At 38.9% G+C, this 20,499-nt stretch overlaps 1 protein-coding gene across 2 annotated transcripts; it reads right to left on the reverse strand.

Annotated features, from left to right (window-relative positions):
• Positions 1 to 5,632: 5,632 nt before the first annotated feature.
• LOC149835231 (uncharacterized) lies at positions 5,633 to 19,029 on the reverse strand. Of its 2 annotated transcripts, none has more exons than XM_090010454.1 (8): positions 18,784 to 19,029; positions 13,871 to 13,979; positions 13,601 to 13,748; positions 12,676 to 12,727; positions 12,428 to 12,574; positions 12,200 to 12,311; positions 6,577 to 6,703; positions 5,633 to 6,497 (listed from the first exon to the last, which is right to left on the reverse strand). In XM_090010454.1, exons 1-8 carry the CDS (start codon positions 18,997 to 18,999, stop codon positions 6,050 to 6,052), a joined length of 1,359 nt encoding a protein of 452 aa, XP_089866580.1. In that variant the 5' UTR covers positions 19,000 to 19,029; the 3' UTR covers positions 5,633 to 6,049. The 2 variants fall into 2 exon arrangements, with proteins under 2 accessions (XP_089866580.1, XP_089866581.1); XM_090010455.1 differs by lacking the exon at positions 18,784 to 19,029 and adding an exon at positions 15,113 to 15,192.
• Between the last annotated feature and the right edge of the window lie 1,470 nt (positions 19,030 to 20,499).

Genomic DNA, 20,499 nt, shown 5'->3' on the forward strand with positions numbered 1-20,499 from the left:
TTACTATTATATGTGGTGAGGAATCGATAAATATATAAACAAGAATTATATATAATAAACAAGTTTACCAAATTTAAAAAGAGATATTTTAAAAATATACGAACACGCGAAAAGGAAATGATTCAACTATCAAAAACACTAAATGTGCAAGAAAAGTAGTTTCGTAATGCATAATATGTTAAGAAAAGAGATACATACTGAAAACTTCTAAAAAAAGAGAGGAACAATGAATACTTCACCATTTCTTGAGCACCATGCTTTCCGTTGCACCAAGAGACAACCCCATTGTGACCTTGCTTTGATACCATGTTAGAAAATGTCTTGGAATACATTAGATTCAATAATGAACCCATACACATGCACATGAACTGCGAATATACCCACTAAAGGGAACAACACAAGCACATAATGTGCTAACACATAAACCCACAAAAAGGGAAAATGACTTAAAGTCATAAGTTGAATATTATTGAAGAAAGAAAGAGAAGGGTGAAAACCCCATTACAATGGAGCAAGAGCTCCTCTAAGTCCTAGCAAATACAAAGGGGAGAGCCCCTATTTATACACCTCAAAGGGACCACCTTGGGGGCTCCCAAAGGAGACGTTGGAGAGCCCCCAACGGTCACATTTGTGACCGTTGGGGGCTCCCAACGTCTCTATTGGGAGGCCCCCAATATGGTACGAAAAAGAGAAATAAAAAAACAAAAAAGAAAAATATTACAATGCATATTCCAATTGGAATATGCATAAAATGACAAATTACAAGAATACCCTTGAGGGTATTTTAGGAAGAGAAAATATATATATATATATATTTATATATATATATATAAATAGAGATACGTATACATATATATATGTATACGTATCTTTATATATATAAATATATATATGTACATTTAAGGATTATATTTTAACATACATATATGTGTATGAGTACACATATTTTAACACGTGCTTGGTTCTCCAAGTTAAGTAATGCTCTCGTCAAGATTGGTTTTAATAGGAGCATGGCAGACTACACCATGTTCACTGCTAAAAAAGGGTCTAAAACTACTATATTGTTGGTGTACGTTGACGATATCATCATGGCAGGTGATGACGTGGACTTCATGAAGAACGTTAAACATTACTTGAATAAGTAGTTTGAAATAAAAGACTTAGGCAAGCTGAGGTTTTTTTTTTGGGAATTGAGGTCGCACATTCAGATAAAGGGATCTTTATTTGTCAAAGAAGATATGTTCTTGATCTCTTGAAGGAAACTGAGATGCTTGGTGCCAAAGCCGTTGAAACCCCATTAGAGATGAATTGTAAGCTTCGAATTGATGACGGAGAGGAAGTAGAAAAAGAAAGATATGAGAGATTGATTGGGAAACTTATATACTTGACTATGACAAGTCCTGACATTACATATGTTGTCAGTTTGGTTAGCCAGTTTATGCACAAACCTCGAACTATCCATGTTGAGGCAGCTCATAGAATATTGAGATACTTAAAGGGGAGTTCTGGTAGAGGAGTTTTACTAAAAAGAAAAATCCTTCACTTTAATGGGATATGCAGATGCTGACTGGGCCGGGGATCCGAATGACAGACGATCAACCTCCGGGGTATTGTACATTTGTTGGAGGCAATCTAGTCACTTGGAAAAGCAAAAAACAAAGTGTTGTGGCAAGATCCAGTGCTGAAGCTGAATACAGAGCCATGGTTGCTTGTACATGTAAAATTATATGGCTGAAAGCACTGCTGAAAGATATGAGAATAGAGATTACAAAACCGTTTGAACTAAAGTGTGATAATATGGCAGCCATATACATCGGAGCCAACCCGGTATATCATGAAAGAACTAAACATATAGAGGTGGATTGTCATTTTATCAGAGTAAATATTCAAGCAAGAATTATCAAAACTTTGCATGTGCCAAGTGGTGATCAGCTGGCTGACATTCTCACTAAATCCTTGGGCAGTGAAAGACATAAGATGATCATCAACAAGTTGGGGCAGATTGATATCTGCGCACCAATTTAAGGGGGAGATTGTTATGATTGCATAATTTCTGCAATTCAAAGCTGATTGAAGATTATATTGCATTATTGGGCGGTTTCTCATTTCATGTTGATCCTCTTAGCTGGTGGTGGTTCTCCTTTTTTTTTGAAATCTGGTACTGCATTTGCTCCTATTTTCTTGGGTCTGGTTGTTATGAGATCTTATATAAAAATGCAATGTAATCTCATCAAAAAATTAATTAACACAAAATAGAGCAGCAGGCTCCCTTTACGGTGGATGTAAGCATAATGCTGAACCACGTTACCTTTTGTGCCATGTTTTGTTTCTTTTATGTTCATATAAATCATGAAAGAGATGTTTCTTCAGCCTTTTTCTCACCAACTGGAAGTCTTGTAGCAACAACAAGGTTTGCAGTTTGCACTAACCACTCTAGCACCATAAATTGCATACATGTCTCTGTATTCCTTGTTGTATTGACAAATAGGGTGAGGTCTTTTCAATCCTTGCAGCATTTTTCTTATTGTTAGGAAGATTAGCAAAACTACAAAATCTTTGCTAGTTTTTTTATTTTTTTTCATATATCCCTAAAGCTAACACGTTTTCTTATTCTTTCCCTTTTTTAGTTTATGTATGTTTGATGAAAAAGAAGTTTCAAATAGGACAATATTGTTGTGAATGTTTCCCTTGATTACCATGTTCTCTGCTTTAGTAGAACTAGTGGTCCGGTGTCTAGGTGTTGCATCTGAATCACACAACCTGCAAACGAGGTGCAGAAAAATATGAGGTTGATGTATATTTATTTGTAAATTAGTAGTCTCTGTTTTGCTTTCAATTTTCTATTTACCTTCTTGTCGTTCGATTGATCGAGTCCTGGGCTAGTGCATATAGTTGCACTATTTGAGAAGTGGTTGGTTTGGTAATTGAGAAAATCATCTTTCTCCACACAAGCCCATTATGGCGAGGGGTTATTATCAATCAGTTCCTGTTAAATTGTTAATCTATTTTAATTGCTGAATGCAGTTTGGACAATCGAGTGGGACTGTTGAGAACCGTTGATGCTGGAGAATTAACATATGTTCATCGTAACAATTGTGCCGTTGGATGCATTGCTTACTTCAGGTATGATCATGCATTAGGTTAATCTGTTTCAAACACATTTAAATTTTAAACTTGATGCCTTGTGGGTATTTTTTCTGAAAGATGATGGAATTTTCTGTTGGAAAATTTACTGTGGTAGACTGGATACCGTAACACATATTTTACTTATCCTTTCATGTGATTTTCTAGCAAGTTCACAATATGCGCTTCTCTTTGGCAGCTTGTGTCAGTTTCCCTTTTTTCTGTGTCAGATATAATATGACCTTCACTGACCTTCGAAAGCTTTTCACCCTGGGATATCAGCTTTATGACTTCAAAACCAGGTTTTGCTAACTTTGTGGCTACCCTTATTGAAGTCCTAGCTGGATTGCTCAGTGCGGCTATGCCTGCTGTTAGCTGTCACAAATTTCCTCCATATTGGATATCATCTTTTTTAGTAGTTTAAATTGAACCTCCTTGACGTTACCCTGTTGAAAGACTCTTATGTAACTAAAGTCACAGATCCCGTTCTTGGGATAATCTTTTTTTTTTTTGAAAGGCAAGCTGGGGTTAGGTACCATTGGGGTTTTGAACCTGCAACGTCCCACCACAGGGAGACGTGCACTGACAGCTCCTACCAACCATGCGGAGCCCCGTTGGTACGTTCTTGGGAAAATCTTGGCAAAGGGAAAATCTTGTGATATTTTGAAATTTTTTGTTGTGCACAGCAAAATCTCACCAAAAATATTTGTATATAGAAAAGGCAAAATCATATAAAAATATAAAGACAAATAACTTAAAAATAACAGAAAAATATTTTTATCGCACTAAAAAAACATGTTATTTTTAAAATGTAAATTATATTTGTGACACTTAATTGTAATCACAGAAGTACGAAAATGATGCTAGTGGTGTCTGTGTTTTTATTTCCTTTTTTTCAGTATGAAAACAAATAAATGAAGCCAATCACAGTGTTACATCAATCTATTTCTGTTGCAAATTCTAGAATGATGTTTATCATAGCCATATTCAATCCAGCTCTTAAATCTGTTGTTTACATAATCCTCCTTTGTGTCTTAATTTCTATATTTGAGTTGTTTCTGATTTGTGTTACTGTTATACTTGATTCAGAACGATCTGGGGATGGGATGATTCATATGTTTTCATTGGTAACACACCGTGGGCAGTGGATGTAATCTCCACAAGCTCCAAAACCACCACAAGCTTAAGGAGCTCCCTGATGACTGCCATTCCAACTGTTTGGCTGCACATCCATGTATTTTAGGGTGTCTAGCAGGTGGTACAGCTGGAGGTCAGGTGTATATGTGGACTACAGCATAAAGAAGCTGGGTATTGACTGCTCTTAGTTTGAGATTGTTTTTTTGTTCTTTTATTTTTTGTGGGGAAACACTGTTTCAGGTGGTAGGGCCTGGAAGAGATTGCTCTGTCGTATGAACCATCCCCAAGCAGTGAAAATACCTTGACTGCCCGCCCCCCCCTTGCCTACCAGGGAGCCTGCTGCTTTGGCTTTAAGGCAAGGGACACACACATTTGATATCAAACTCTTACAACCTTTAACTTGAATGACCGTTAAAGGCCGTAAAGGCCATTTTGGATGGTGGATCTAAGATGAAAATGTGTATTACTGTGTGACCTGCTGGCTATTTTTTAATGCAATTAAATCAGTGACATTGGTTGGCAACTTGTATACCATTTAGTGCATTGCTGAAGGAGTGCAGTGGTATATTGGACTATGCCACCGACTTGGGGAAGCCTCATGGTCAGTGTCTTTGAGTTACCCAGCTTAGCTTGGGATCCGGCAGATTCACACCCAGGGTTTTGGTGACTTGCCTGATTCAGTCGTGGATCAGTAAGTAAAGCTCTTTATTGCTAAATTGTGTGTGCTCGCAGCCGCACACATGCACATCCATGTACATGATATACATGCTGCCTTATCAATTCTCAAGATATGTAAATCAATCCGTTTGGCCTTTTCATGCTCTGTAGTGTTCCCCTTTTGATGTGGGTAGTTTTTGGTTGCTCTTAAGAAGTGATTTCTGCAAGAATGGCTTAGACTGGCGTTAATTGGTCCTTATTAGTTTTTCTTTATAGGCAAGCTGGGGTATAGACTCCGTATATTTCGACCAGAGATCTCTTGGTTTTGATAATTAGACCTTACCATCCAGCTACACGAAAAAAATGGAGCTGTAAATTTATGCAGAGACTAAAACGGAGCGGACCATGCTTGCCCCTTACAAAAATACTGCCAAAAGTCCAATCTGATACCGTTTATCCATGTAATGAATGAACATCCAACTATGGTTGTTAGAGCCTCCAACTCCAACCATTCACGACTTTTTTGGAAAATGCTCATGCTCTAAATGAACTGTGCTTAGATTGTATGGAATGGATTGCTGAAAACAAAGCAGCCCCAGCAATGGTGGTTGGATACCAGTCATTGCATGGATGGACGAGGTAACACCTGATCGGCTTTTGATGACAACATAGTAATTCAGCAGGGAAATGATCATTAGTTGATGGCTTTACAATATCAACAAAACAATTCAACAATTTTACAAAGGTAAAAAGGACTAATTGTGTATGTGATACTTAAGGAGAAACAAAGAACAATGCATATGTGATATTTAAAGAGAAACTCATCTCTCTCTCTCTCTCTCTCTCTCTCTCTCTCAGCTACTAGTATCTACTTGGTCTAAGGGACTGCAACACTATATCGTCGATACACACCTAGACGGTCATCTTGTACATGACTCAATTGGACATACTTCTGGGCCTTCTGGCTGCTTTGTGAAAAATGCAAAACTCGCTCGGGTGATATAAAAACTAAACACTTATTCACCTTGAAGTTGGATGTAGTTGACCATGGGCAACAGGCCTGGTGTTTTTGTTGCCAACATTATGCTTAGATGGCAACTGTGGCCAGGACCTAATAAAAACTACAATCACATCACTTTGTCCATGCAGTTAATTCAGGAGGCAACAGATCTTCATCACAGGAAAACACAGTTTTAGCCATCAACTTTCCAAGCCAAGCATGGTAAAGCAAGCCTCTTGCACCTAATCCCCCTACAAACCAGAATCTACACTTTGCACTCCCTCCGACAAGATCATCCAAACACCCCAACAGAGGCAGTGATCCATGCTCAGTCAAGGGAGGCATGGCCCTCATGCCTCCTTTTGCACTGTTGAAGACCCAGTTCCTGATGTTAGGAAATACAGCTGAAGCCTTTGGTAGAATATCCTGAAGAGCAGAAGATGCTTCCTCTTCAGAAACAGTCGATGAGTAATCTTTTGAACTCCATTCCCATGTTGAACCGATGACCAAATCACGAGGTCCTTGGATTGCAAGCCACACATCTGACAATATTGAGGGAGTGTGGTCTGTATATTCTCCTCTGAGACAAACAGCTAGCATCAGTAAAACTTTCAAACATCACACGCTAAACCATAAAAAAAAATAAGTAGAAGCTTTACTTGAACTCATGTGGTAGTTTCATATGCATGACAACACCTCTGCATGTTCTCAGAGGGAGCTTTCCTGATAGTTCAGGCAACAAGCACGATTTTGCACCAAGACATGTTATCACTGCACTGTATGAACCTGCAGACCCAAAGCTTAGAGGAGATCCCAGATTTCAATTTGCGGATGTATAAAGCTAAAAAAACTCTGAACATGCATGTGCATGTGATTGTGAAAGCATAAGCATCCATACATGGTGAACAAATGTGAATGCTCATGAAAATAATGCCACTGCCCAAAATTAACTGGTCTTTATTGGCAAGTTAGTGAATCTAAATTTTGTGATCACTGAACTAAACAAGATTTTCATGAAAGTGTCATAATATTGATCAGTTTTTCTGAAACAGATTTATAATCAATTTCAGTTCATCATAGTCCATTGTTTTATTGTTTCATTTGAGAGACTTAAAAATCACAGGTTCTTGAGAAAACTCCCAAGGAATTCCCTTGCCAAGAAGCTCCAGAGAACCAAACCTTTTGCTGCGTTGAAAGGGAAAATTTAATGTTATTAATGTGTCTTCAATGACAAGAAACCATCAATCCCACACAAATTGAATAACTTAAATATAATTGGTTAATAATGACTTGCCTACACTGTATATCAAACAGTACTATGCTTGACCGAGAAAATCGAGGCTTAATGTTTTGGCATACCATACTATCTTTTATCGGTAGTCATATACATTTTCAAACAAACAAAAATGGTAGCAAGATACGCATGTAACGACTCCAACTCATCCCCGTTGAAAAGTGATTTTTTTTTTAAACAATTGCGGAAACTAAAAACCCAAGGATCCGGGGCCTCACTGACTTAACCAAATTCCAAACCACAAGGGGTCTTTAAATTGAACCATCCAATCAAAATAACTAACTTTATTAATCAATAATCAAACTCTAAGAATAAAAGTAAATTAAAGTTTAAAATTATACAGTTACTGTCCAAGAATAATAGAAGTCAGTCATGCAGACTCGTAGGCTCTTTGTAGCAGTCATCATCATCACTGAGTTTCAGATCCCGTGAAAAACATAGGAAGTATTGGGTAAGAATCATACATTCTTTGTACGAATTCTTCTAAAAATCCAAATAAGCAAGAAAAAGCATAAATCAAATTCATACAAGTTTTAAGAGAAAATATAATAACAAACATCTCATAAACCAATTATTATTCAAGCATTTAAAAGCAATTATCATGCATTAACAATATCTCACATGAAGCAGAACAAGTAAGAATGCATGAACTAATACAGAACAGTAAATACGCATGATTCTAATGCACATGCATGAATAAATTATTAAGTTATTGTCAGAATTCTCTTTTGCATGCATGTCCCTATTAAATGCACACAAGTTTAGTTTCACTTTTCATTAAAACTCGCGGATATTCAAAACGGGTACAATAAATTCCTGAAGTTCAAGATACATTCTCAATTGTAGCTTAACACATAATTTGTATTTTATCACTGGGTTTCACACTAGTTCTTCGATCGATATCAGGAATCAATACCATTCATTAGAATATTAGAAATCAACATCTAATATCGAAACACCAGGAAAATCAACATCTACTGATGTCACTTTCTTGGTATACTAATAACACAACTGTGTCTACAACACTGCCTTCAGTCAAAGTGGCTAAAAGCTCCTTAAAATCGTAGTCGGAAGGCGAACCACCATATCGAGTTAAAGGAGCACAATCGCACATAGAGTTTTAGTATCCTCACCGTTTTTCCAAAACCGCCATCCAAGATTCTCACATTGTGGAATGGATATTCAAGAAGAAAAATATTAATTACACTGTTTATCTTTTTTATCTTTTTAACAAAAGTCAAGTTCTTTACAAAAGAATCATTTTGCAAATCAACATGCAAAACACAACACAAGACCTTGGCCCGTTATAAATTTTAACAGTGCAATTAATTTAGAAAGCCAATAATTTTAAAAGTGAATTTTGCAATACATAACACTAATCTTAGAGCTACGCATGATCCTAGCCCACACGGCCTACAGTAGTTCACATTTGACCATCGATGCATCTTAAGCAAAAATTCTCAGTGAACATACACACACAACTACCGAGACATGTCCACAATGCACGTTCAGTCACACACAATCAAGAATGTACATATAAAACAAATTGCATATGCATACGAACAGATGCAACATGCATTTTCTTTCATGATTCGTCTCATGCATAGTATCCAAATATGCACGTGATCATGTCAAGGCAACATCAAAATAACTATCAAAATAACTTCAAAATTTATGTGTTCATAATATGCACGTCTCAAAGTTCCTTTGTAAGGATTTTTGGACAGTCACAGGCAGGCAAGTGAAACATCACATCAAACTGTTTTTTTTTTTAAACCCGATTTTGGAGAACTGATACTCCAAAACAATCGGCTGGTACAAGAAGCACAGCTCGGACAAATCTGAACCAGATCTGTCCAAGCAAAAAAAGAGTGGCAGATCTGTCCAGATCTGCCTGTGTGAACGCAGCAGATTTGATCCAGATTTATCCACTTACGACGACCTGCAAGTCTTTCCAGATTTAACCGTATGAACACGGTAAGTCGGAACAGGATTGCATGCATACGGTGTGAAAAAAAAAGAACAAAAAAATATTCAGCTCATAAATAGTTTGGCAAATCCTAACTAGAACAGATTTTTTTTTACAAGTCATGTGTCGGTATTGAACCAGCTTTGACAGCCTAACAGAATCCAATAAAAGTTCAGTATAACACAGTCATGACAGCAGTTCATAACTAGATATTAAAAATTGTTTAGACATGCCTAACTGCATCACTACAAACTTTGACGTCAAACACTCATAATAACCTCAAAACAGCTCTAATATGAACCATGACGATGCTAAAAAATAAATCTGCTATTACATATCAGAAAATTTGGGTCTCCATGCTTTTAACAGCCAACGATTTTCAGCAGCAGCAACAACAACAACAACTACGCCTTCATCCCAAAACAATTGGGGTCGGCGATATGAACCAAAAAAGAAAACCATTCTGGGCCTTCCACATGAATCCTTCTCCTCCAATCATTTCTATCCAATGCCATGTCCTCGGTGAGGTTCAAAGCATTCATATCCTTTCCTATTACCTCCATCCATGTCTTCCTAGGCCTACCCCGACCTCTTTTAACTAATATATTTTCCCATTTCTCCATCCTTCTAACTGGAGCATCATTAGGCCTTCGCCAAATATGTCCAAACCACCGTAAACGATTCTCTCTCATCCTATTTTCAATGGGTGCAACGCCTACCTTCTTACGTATCTCCTCGTTCCGAATCTTATCTTTTATTGTATTTCCACACATCCATCTCAGCATACGCATCTCAGCTACACTCAGTCTCTTGGCAGCCCAACGATTTTCAGCATGTGCATAATATTTTAATGGCAGGTTTGCAAACATAATTATTCTTAGAAATCGTGTATAACGGTCATAGGTTTTCTGCACATATATGAACACAGTTTTGTGGCAGTTGTATAACATAATTACTGCTGGAAAGATAAAATTATGCTGCTGCACATTATGACAGAAAATCAGCTCTGCTTCATCGTACAGCCGGCTGATTTTCATTGTTAGTAAGCATGTCTAAAAGTTGGTTTTACAAACCCAGCCACATCAGCAGCAATGTATAAAAAAAATCAACATACTAGGATCTTGTGACAGGCCTGGTTTGGGGTCAAATCTGATCCCAAACCAGACCGTAATGGATGCAGCCATCAAACCATAAATACATATATTCAGGTGATCTGCAAGAACAAAAAAAATTCATGAAAGATAGACTTGCACATGTGTGTATTCATTAGGCCGAAACAAGAAAAAATGAATATGTACCTAATATATATTCATAGGCATGAACAAGGAAAATCGTTAACATGTAGTGCATGCATATTCAGCTCCAATTTCAAGAAAATCGACTACCATGTAATCAAAAGCATACAAAATTTCAGAACTGAATGCTATAGGAAAATCGACCAAAACAAGAAAATAAAACTCATCACTCTATACGTAAATACATGTATATACCTGGTTTTTCCCCCCATATATATATCTATGACCCTGCGGCCAGTCTACTTCTCCTTGTGTACACACAAAAAAATGACAGATCTGGACCAGATTTGCGCACCAACGAAAATCTGCAGATCTATCCAGATCTATGATCTGTCCACATGGACAGTAGAGCGGAATCAGCTATATGCACAAAATCAGAAAATTGAATACATGCCATGACGAAAATAAATGATTGATTTAGCATTATATATATATATATATATATATATATATATATATATATATATATATATATATATATATATATCGACTGAAAAAAAAGGAAAAATCGACCCAAATCAACGTTTTATATATATATATATATATATAATCTCATATTCAAATTCAGATTTTCCCCTTTTTCTTTTTTTTCATCAAAAAGATCACATAAACTTAATTTAGGCTATTTCTTCCCATTTGAATCGATAGAAAAACCCGTACCTTTGATCGGAGATGGAAAAAGACTAGAAATATACGTCGGACGATCAGAACGTAAGGAGATCCCTCTCCTTCTTCATCCTACTTTTCTCTTTCTCTCTCCTCCCACGATTTTTCTCTCTCCCCCTTTCTCGGGTGACGCCCCTCTAGAGTCCAAATCTTAGAGTTATACAGGTGTATAACTCTATCTCTCTCTAACTACCTTTATTTATATTTTATTATTATTTTTTTTATCTTAACTACATTTGGGTCTTTCTAGATGGTGATGCCCCCTCTAGAATCCTCTATTAATAGGTAGTTGTCATATCCAAAATAAATTTCATAATTCATAAAATTTTAATAATTAATTAATTAATTAATATTTATTAAATAATAAATTTTTAGAAAGTTCCAGAAGTGTCCCACTCCTCTAGGAGTCTTTTTAACTTGAAAATTCAATCAATTGAACCTTTATATTGAATTTAAGACTTTAAATTCGTTGGACTTAGATTTTGGATCTAGACCCGAATCCAAGATCCAAATCCATATCCATATGGATCTCATACTGGACCAAATATTAATTAATATGGGTCTTGGATTAGATCCAGATCTATATCAACTTAGATCATACGGATCCGATCCGATTCAGAACCGGTCACATAAAGACGGGTCATTTTTCAAAAAATGAGATTTTCAGGCCAACCGTAGACCGAATTCAGAAAAACAAAATATCAATGTTATCAGAATTTCGAGACGCATCTAATGATATATTACCTGAATTTTGCCTCTAAATTTTGCTTGAATTTAACCTAAATTTCACTCGATTTTAAAGGTTAAAAATAAAAAAAATTACCAAATCTTAATTGGCTCGTTTAGGTCTTGTCAATGGGTCTTAGGTCAAGCTCAGACTCAGCTAATTCCACCTAAAATCAAGGATTTCTACCGACTTTACGAAGCACTTAGCCAAATTTTATGAAGTTTCAAAATTTAATATTATAGAAAAACACACGATATTACAATGCAAGCATTAACAAAATATTTACACGCACACATAGAGAAGGTTGGTAATCAGCTGGCAAAGGAATAACCTGAAAGTTCTTGTAGATTGTTAATGGCTTTCTTATGGAAAATTATCCCTTTTGAAGGATTTCCTGAAATCATGAAATTTCCTGATAGGTTTTGGCATGCCAAAAAGAGTGCCTACAAGTAAGAACTATGAAGTCATTCATCCAATATGTTCAATCTAAGCAGAAAAGAGAGGATCCCAATGGATGAAAATTTTTGCATGGCAAACATGGTTCAAAGAAATGCTTTACCTGGAGATAGCGCAGAGGATGGATATTTACAGCTTCGGACATATAGAAAGCAGCATTTAAAGGCATAATCACATCAGGCATGAGTTTCTTTACAGTATCTTTAGTTATAACTTCAAGTTTGCAACTCCCAAGGTAGTTCTGGGCATTCTGACAACTTAAAACAAATTCTTTCAACATTAGAATTGCTTGATTCAGTAAAACAAAGTGTCTTGTTTTAGTTATGCAGAATCCACTGTAAAAAAGATTACCTCAGTCATTATATCAAGACTTTTTATTTTGGTCGCGGGTCTTATGATTCCCCTGCAGAACATCAGCACTATAATTATCATCAGCAGTAGTCATGTTAGCAGCACACACACACACACACATGAGAACAATAACTATAACAAACTCTTGACAAATGTCTTAGAATGCAAATCACTTTACCCTATATTTCGGCACTCTGAACTCCTAAATCAATGATGATAATCACACACACACACACCGAAACAAAAACAACGAGAATAAGCGTAGCCCTTGATAAATGTTTTGGTATCCAAACCTGACTGTGTATTGTGATATTGTCAGCCTAAATCAATGATGACAATCACATCTGATGGGTTAGAGCTACTTGTGACATTTTGGCATTCATGTAGACTAAAAGCAGAAGAAAAGCATGATAACCTTTTGACATTGATATAGACTGAAAATGGGAGTAAAAACATGATTTCCTAGCTTAGATACATGCACACACACACACACACACACACACACACACACACACACACACACACACACACACACACACACACACACACACACTGAAAACAAAACAACAACAAAAGTAACCCTTGTTAAATGTCTTTGTATCCAGATCACTTTACTCTGCATATCATCAGTTCTAAATCAATGATGGCAATCCATCTGATGGGTTAGAAACTTAGAGCTACTTATGATCATTTGGCATTTACATAGACCAAAGATCTTGGGTGGAGAGAAACATGATAACCTTTTGACATTCATGTAGACCAAAAATGGAGGAAAAACTCAATTGTGTAACTTAGATTGAGGAGGAACATGCCACAATGACTTGTCTAATTGAACTGAAGAAACAAACCCAGATCCTATTAAATAGCCAAGATGATTCAAAACAAAAAACAAATGGACATTCAGTCAAGAGGATCAGTAGAAAACCTTCTCCATACAATAGGTCCATCGAAGTCAACTGTTAAATCATCATTTTTATTCCAATTTGAAGGCCTAGATTGCACTGCAGTTTCTGCAACCCTTAGCAGCTTCAGGGCCTCTTCCCAGCATTCAGCTCCCTTCCACAAAAGTTTCACTACAATATAGAACCACAAAGAAAGAGAAGAATAAAAAACAATACAGATTTCCAAACAGTATAAAATGAAAGTGTGGGGCCATTCTATTGTAGCACCTCAACATTAGACTTGTAAATCAAACCTTTAGGGGAGTAGGGATGCAGAAGTCCTCCAGCAACCCCAGAAGCACCACCTCCAATACCAATCTCATCATAGATATCAATGTGCATGGTTGAATCCTTTGAGCTGAGCTGCATAACAGAGATTTTAATGTTTGAGTGGCTTGAAGCACAACTAAATGCCCAAGACATAAGGGCGTCATAAAACATTAGGTTAGCATCTTATAAACCCATGATCGTCTGAGACAGCAGAATTGTACTGTAAAGCAGGAGAAGAGGTGAAGGAACCAACAGAAAATAATGATGCATTCATGCAAAAAAATGTGCAAGTTTTCTTATGTAGAAAAACATGAGCTAGATAGAATTGATAAATATAGTGATTGCAAGCACCACTCAGAATGGATTAGTTAGGTAGGCTTTTACCTAACAACTGCTAATTTAATCTGATTCAGAGACATTCAGCAATTTGATGCTCCAGCTGGATATTCTAACGTGCTCCAACATTTTGAAACTAATAAATATTTCCACCTAATAGGAAAGGTCCTAGCAGCACAGAATTTCCTTGGAGTGAAGACGTTCATTTTCCCTTGAATTCAACCAAATCTTTTCATAGAGAGATAAAAGCTAAAGAAATTGTACTCCAATTCGCAAAAGGGACCGCTCTTCTAATGGAAATTTTATTGAAAAGAAAAGGGGGAACCTTAATGAAGACTAAGACTCACATTTCCCCTTCTAGTCCCCTTACAAAATGTGGAATTTGAATCTTAAGGTATCCAAAACTAACATCAAGCAGCAGTAAATTATAAGAATAAAATAAATCAAGCCTACAGAGACCACTGCACTTAATTTTAAAGATTAGGAATTGCAAGAAGAGGTATGCTAATCACTTTTTCAATGGTAAAACTGTTCATCTTGATCATTTCAATAAGGTAATGTCGGCTAGTAGGCGGTTCAAATCCATAAATAATATACTGATTCAGAGGGCACACATCTCCATGGATAATAAGCAGAACACATTTCATAGGCAGTAACAAAGAGGGCACTTCTTTTTTTGGGGGGTGCGAGTTGGGCGGGTGAGGGGCAGTGGCAGCACGTTAAGCCAACAAAAATTCCAGTTTTCATCAGCAAGAACCAGGATGGGTGTGAACCCAGCAGTCCTTGGCATAGTGTGCCGATCTTTATGTCACCAGCCAAAAGTGACGCACGTGCGTGTGCGGTGCGGTGGGGTCTATGATGACGTGTGTGTTGCTAAGTGGAAAGCTTACCTTGGCTATGGCATGCGGAGGTGGCACAAGACAGTGCTATATTTCTCGTAAGCAGCTCAACAAGCAAGTCTAAAGTGTGCGCGCTACTTCTCAAGTGCATCTGCTCAGCTCCATGTTCCATGCCATGGGGGCCTCTCCGGCCACCCGCAGCCATGTACCATGCTTTGTGGGTGCTACGCCACCCGCGACCCGTCTCAACTTCAAGCACGCAAATAAAATACTTCCATGTAGAATTCATGTTATTCTCTTGCATAATCATATCTGGAGAACGCGTCCGTGAAGTCAAATCACAGAAAGAAGCAACTTCATCCAGAGGTGCCACGCCAGTGCCTACTCAGGCCCACTAAAACTTTGGGACCGCGCATCTCCTTGCACGTTGAGAATTACCGAGCCAATATTGAAATCTCGCCAACACATTCATATGTGACGAATACCCCGGTACGATCGTTTTGGCGAAATACGAAGTCTATGTTCAGGAACTTCATTGGGAACAAAAACAGTGCATTTTCAAGGGATATTAGGGTTCCTCCTATTGGTGGGGGATCAACGCCCATGACACCTATACAGGGGACCTTCCTCTTGACTTGCATTGGTGCACCATTGTGTAGTCTGGAGCAGACAACCACTATATCTTGTGAGCTATGTAACAGGGATTCGGCTAGCAGGGTGCCGCACCCGTGTCGACGCGACTCGACGTGGGTGCGGTCAACCCGACCCTGGGTTCGTTGACTGCACCCAAGGTCATTTTGGTCCATTTTTTTTTGGAATTTAAAAAAAAAAAAATTGCCCTATGAAATGTGCTGCGGAATTTAAAAAAAATCTTGGGGGGGGAGGGCGCTGCCCCCCTATAACCCCCCGCTAGGGGCGGACCCCCCTGACCTCCGCCCGTTGACCGCGCAGCGGGACCCGCGCCGGGGGGAGCCCCCAGACCCCCCTTCCTGCAAGGGCAAAAACAATGAATCAGGCTCCACAACTCATCACTTTCATCTTTGGGGACAACCATATAAGATAAAAAAATGGTAAAAAGCAAGTTGGGCACACACATTCAGATATACATCTAAAAAAAATCAATGCCTCTGCAAACATAAAACAAAAGGCTTCTCATGAAGAGGGATCAGTCTAGGAAGTTAATAAGTGTGTTGACTTCCATAGTCATCTGCAGGTGTTAACACATGACCATAAAATACACCCTTGAAGTTTAAAAATTACTTGGCGGTTCCATGCATTAATGGACACCAATAGCTATTTTTGCAATTTTGTGTAAAAATAAGTTACACACTTATTAGCTATGCATTCAAAATGCACAATTATTAATATGTTTTCCTAATAAAAATTACTAAAATGTCCATAATTGTGACAATTAATACACCTAATCACCATATCAATTTTTAAATTTGTTAGGGGCATAAAATTGTGGTGAACGTGCTAACATGCATAAATGTCATGGACCTTAACAGCTACCATACATTCATACATATACACTATACATGATATATATATATATATTTACATTTTTGCCCCTGCCGCACCCCCGCACCCGGGTTTTTTGGAAGTGCCGAATCCCCGCACCCGTACCCGCACCCATGTGACATAGCTCGTGAGTAGCACATAGGAGTGCACAGGGGGTGCTCACGAGTATGCAAATTCCCCATGGGCATCAGCAGGCATGCGCGGGGCCCGCTCTAGCTGTCCGCCTTGCTGCCCAACCTCGCACCATTGCTAGGGGCTCGACGAGTACATGTCAAGCGACGATGATTCCTCTTGACTAAGGAGCTTCACTACGCCAAACTAACAATTGGCTTGGGTTGGGGGCCAAAAGGTCATCTTCATCGTAGCAGGCGGTTCCCTACAGGGCGCACATTGCGCTCTGCAGGAGCCACAGGTGCCAAAATGCAATATACCCCTCATTCAGTGTGTCTTTGGAACTCAATGCTTACTCTAAGGTTCGGGATGCTTATTCAGATGCGTAGCTGGCTATATCGACCCTTGATTGCTTGTGCGCTCATCACAGAAAGGCGACAGTGACGCACCCATGCCTCGTAGGCTTGAAAGCTCTTCACACTGAAAATTGGCATTGCCTCACTCTATTGGCCCGTTCGACTCTATCACTTCTGATATTCCACTATGCTACGTGTGCATGAGATATGCACGTCTCTAATCTCGCTTTCGCCAGACTTATGTAGCTCCTCCCTTACGGCAAGTTGTGTGCCGCACGACCTAGACAACCCGTCAATCTCCCTTTCCGCGTGAGTCAGGAAGATGCAGAGAAAAAAGGCCGTGATAGTAGGCCTCAACTGATAAAATCCCTTGAGGTCCACTTAGCGTTGCAAGCAAAGGGTGCATACCCCAGGTATTGAACTTGCGACGTCCTTCAACTTGGACACATTTTATTAACTAAAGGGAAACCACTCATTTAATGGACAGTGTCCAAAGAGGAGTCAGCAGTGTTAGCTTCTATATGTGTCATTAGAAGGAGGTTCCCAAGTTGGTTATCTTTGACCTACTAACACTGTACAGGATAAGGGTAAGGAAAAAAATTTGAGGTCAACAGTAAGTTTCACATTCATGCAACATCATCTGGTGATCCTTGGAATATAGTGACAAGCTCAGCTGATTACGTATGTACAAGTCCTTTCCAATTAGGTTCTTCCACGATTTTCAGAAATGAAATTCTATTATTTATGAAGTCTTCCTTTAGAAATTTGTATTTCTTTTTCAAGGCATGCCCATCATTCACTTGAGACACAACTGTTCTCTGTCCAGAAGAAAAAGAATGAAAAAAAGAAGACATCCTACAATCCTTGGCATACCCAAATTGTTTCTCAAACAAATTTGACTTGCTCATGAATAGTAGATTCATTATATAACAGGAATAGTGCTACAGATGCTGAGGCAAAAAACTAGTGTCAGAATCGTAAGGACGGGCAATGGTTTTCTCAGATAGAGTTGAGCTAATGCTAATGTTCTGCCCTAAGTCCATGCTGGTCTCTGTAGCCCATAAGTAATGATAGTGGACATGAACGAGCGCACAAAGCAACCACAGTTTTGTTATCCAATATAAATGAATACTAGAAAAAAGATTCATTACAGATGAACAAGACATGATGTATAGCCCACTGAAAAAAGCTAAACAAACTATGTTAACATCTGCCAACGCTTTTTAGGATATGGATTACCTATACCGCTTAGCAACTTGGTGATGCAAAATATCAAACAATATCTAATGTACATTGATTTTTTCTATACATAAAACCATATATGCACCACAACCCCCCTTACATACCATCACCAATGTACTGGATTTGCACACTTGATAACAAAAACCCCATTGAGCACATCTCAACCCAACATCCAATTACAGCAACCAGCAACAAATTGGACCACTCTTAAAAGATTAAAAACGAGAAAAGCTTAAGCAGAAACAATCTCCCAAGTTGTGAATACACAAGCTCAATATGGTTTCACAGAATTGCAAGTAGACTACAGTTTGTCCTAGAGACAGAGAGTAAAAGCAATACAGTAACCAACTTCTAAGATACAAATACAAGTCTTTTACATCAAATGGAAGTTGCTCATTGGTTCATGAGACTACATCCCCAGACAATCTAACATATAACAAGAACCAAAGAATGCTGTCATGGCTAGCAGGTAAATGGGTAGTTGGCAACTACCTTTAGGAGATGCCATGCCACAGACAGACCAGCAAAGCCGGCACCCAAAACAGCATATCTCTTAACCTGTTTGGATTGAGAAGAAGAAGAAGAAGAACAGTAGGAGTGAGGAAGAGATGCAGTATGGTGCCGGCTAAAACAGCAGAATGGCTTGCGGTGGGGTCTTCTGAGGCTCCAGGGGAGCAGCCAGAAGGGCTGTTCCAGTACCGCATGCATTTTCTGGTTCTGGGGAGTCCTCTTTCTCTGCCCCCATTTACCTTGACACGGTTCTAGTCTCTTTAGAGATAGGGATGGCAATGGACCGGGGCGGAGGCGGGGGGACAAGGACTCCACCCCCGCCCCGTCTCCGCCCCGGTCCATTGCCATCCCTATCTCTAAATTTAGAGATAGGGATGGCAATGGACCGGGGCGGAGGCGAGTGTGGAGGTTAAAATCCGAACCTCCATCCCCGTACGGATGGATTTTAACCTCCACACTCGCCTTCATCCCCATTTCATGTCCTTCATCCCTGATCCAAACAGGGGCGGGGCAGGGGAAATCATAAGTCCATCCTCTCACGGGGATAGATTTTAACCTTCATCCCCGTTTCACCTTCATCCTTGGTCCAAACGGGGCGAGGCAGGGCGGGGCCTCGTTTTCCCCGATCCCTGCCATCCCTATTTAGAGATAAAGGTGTTTGGATGTGTTAGCTAGATGGACTGTCATGACCCACTTGGCCCGAAAATGTGGATGGCTCCGCTCGGTGAGCCGTGAGAATATTCGGGCCAGGGGTTGTTTTGGTGTAAGCCCACTTTCAAGTCTGACGAGCTAAACGGTCTGGTCATCGGTTTTAGCCCTTTTGGGCCATGTCATGTATGGATGTCTTGGCAAAGATGGACCATCACGAGTCACGACCCACTTGGGCTGGAACTCTGATGGCTGCTCAGATTGACTACTCGGCAAGGTTTCTCCTGCCAAGAGGGGGTTTTGGTGTGAGCCCACTTCCAAGTCTGATTAGCGAAACGGTCAAGAGTGTCTTGGGCCCATCATGATAAACTCATGCTTGAGCACCCATACAGATAGGTGGTCTCAAATGAGAAAGTCTAGCACTCATAACGAGTGCACTTCGTTTTTTCTTTTGGACGCTGGGGTTAACAGTTACACAACCGTACCATTTGGAGTTCGAACTTGCAACGTCCCAACACAAGGTGACGTGCACTAACTGCGCCTACCAGACAAGTTGAGCCTCCTTGGCAAAACACAATGAGAAATCATCATTTTGGTTTGGACTTCAATTTCAGTATCTGTGATTCAAAACTTCATGAATACTCTTCCTTGTCTATTGAGAATAGTTTTGCACTGACATCAACCTTGTGGCAAAGGACGCATACCCATAATGAACACTTGTTTATAAGCTAGATTAAAGCACAGGTTTATCCTGTCTTAAAGAGGGTTGGTGCAGTGGGATGGGGCTTAAACTGTCAGTCTGCATTCAAATCCTGTGGGTGTCACCAATGTTAGGTATCAGTGTGTATCGACAGAAAACCGATACGCTTCACCTTTGAATCGGTTATTTTCTAATATATAAAAAATACTAAAAAACAAAATTTTATATTAAATCATTATTATTTTAATAATTTAACATGTATCATACGTTATGTTTGACACGTAATAATTTTTTATTTTTTTGGGTCGATACAGCTGAATCAGTGGCCAAAAGGTTCAGGGACGATACCG

Source organism: Nuphar pumila, chromosome 6, assembly GCF_984573655.1.
Source record: "Nuphar pumila chromosome 6, dmNupPumi1.hap1.1, whole genome shotgun sequence".
In the NCBI taxonomy this organism is placed as follows: domain Eukaryota; kingdom Viridiplantae; phylum Streptophyta; class Magnoliopsida; order Nymphaeales; family Nymphaeaceae; genus Nuphar; species Nuphar pumila.

Excerpts from the sequence above, each read along its gene's own strand:
- LOC149835231 (XM_090010454.1), bottom strand. The coding sequence starts at position 18,999 with ATGCATGCGGTACTGGAACAGCCCTTCTGGCTGCTCCCCTGGAGCCTC. Across the intron at positions 13,749-13,870 it reads GCATCCCTACTCCCCTAAAG|TGAAACTTTTGTGGAAGGGA; the intron begins GTTTGATTTACA and ends TCTATATTGTAG. Across the intron at positions 12,728-13,600 it reads GGACCTATTGTATGGAGAAG|GGGAATCATAAGACCCGCGA; the intron begins GTTTTCTACTGA and ends GATGTTCTGCAG.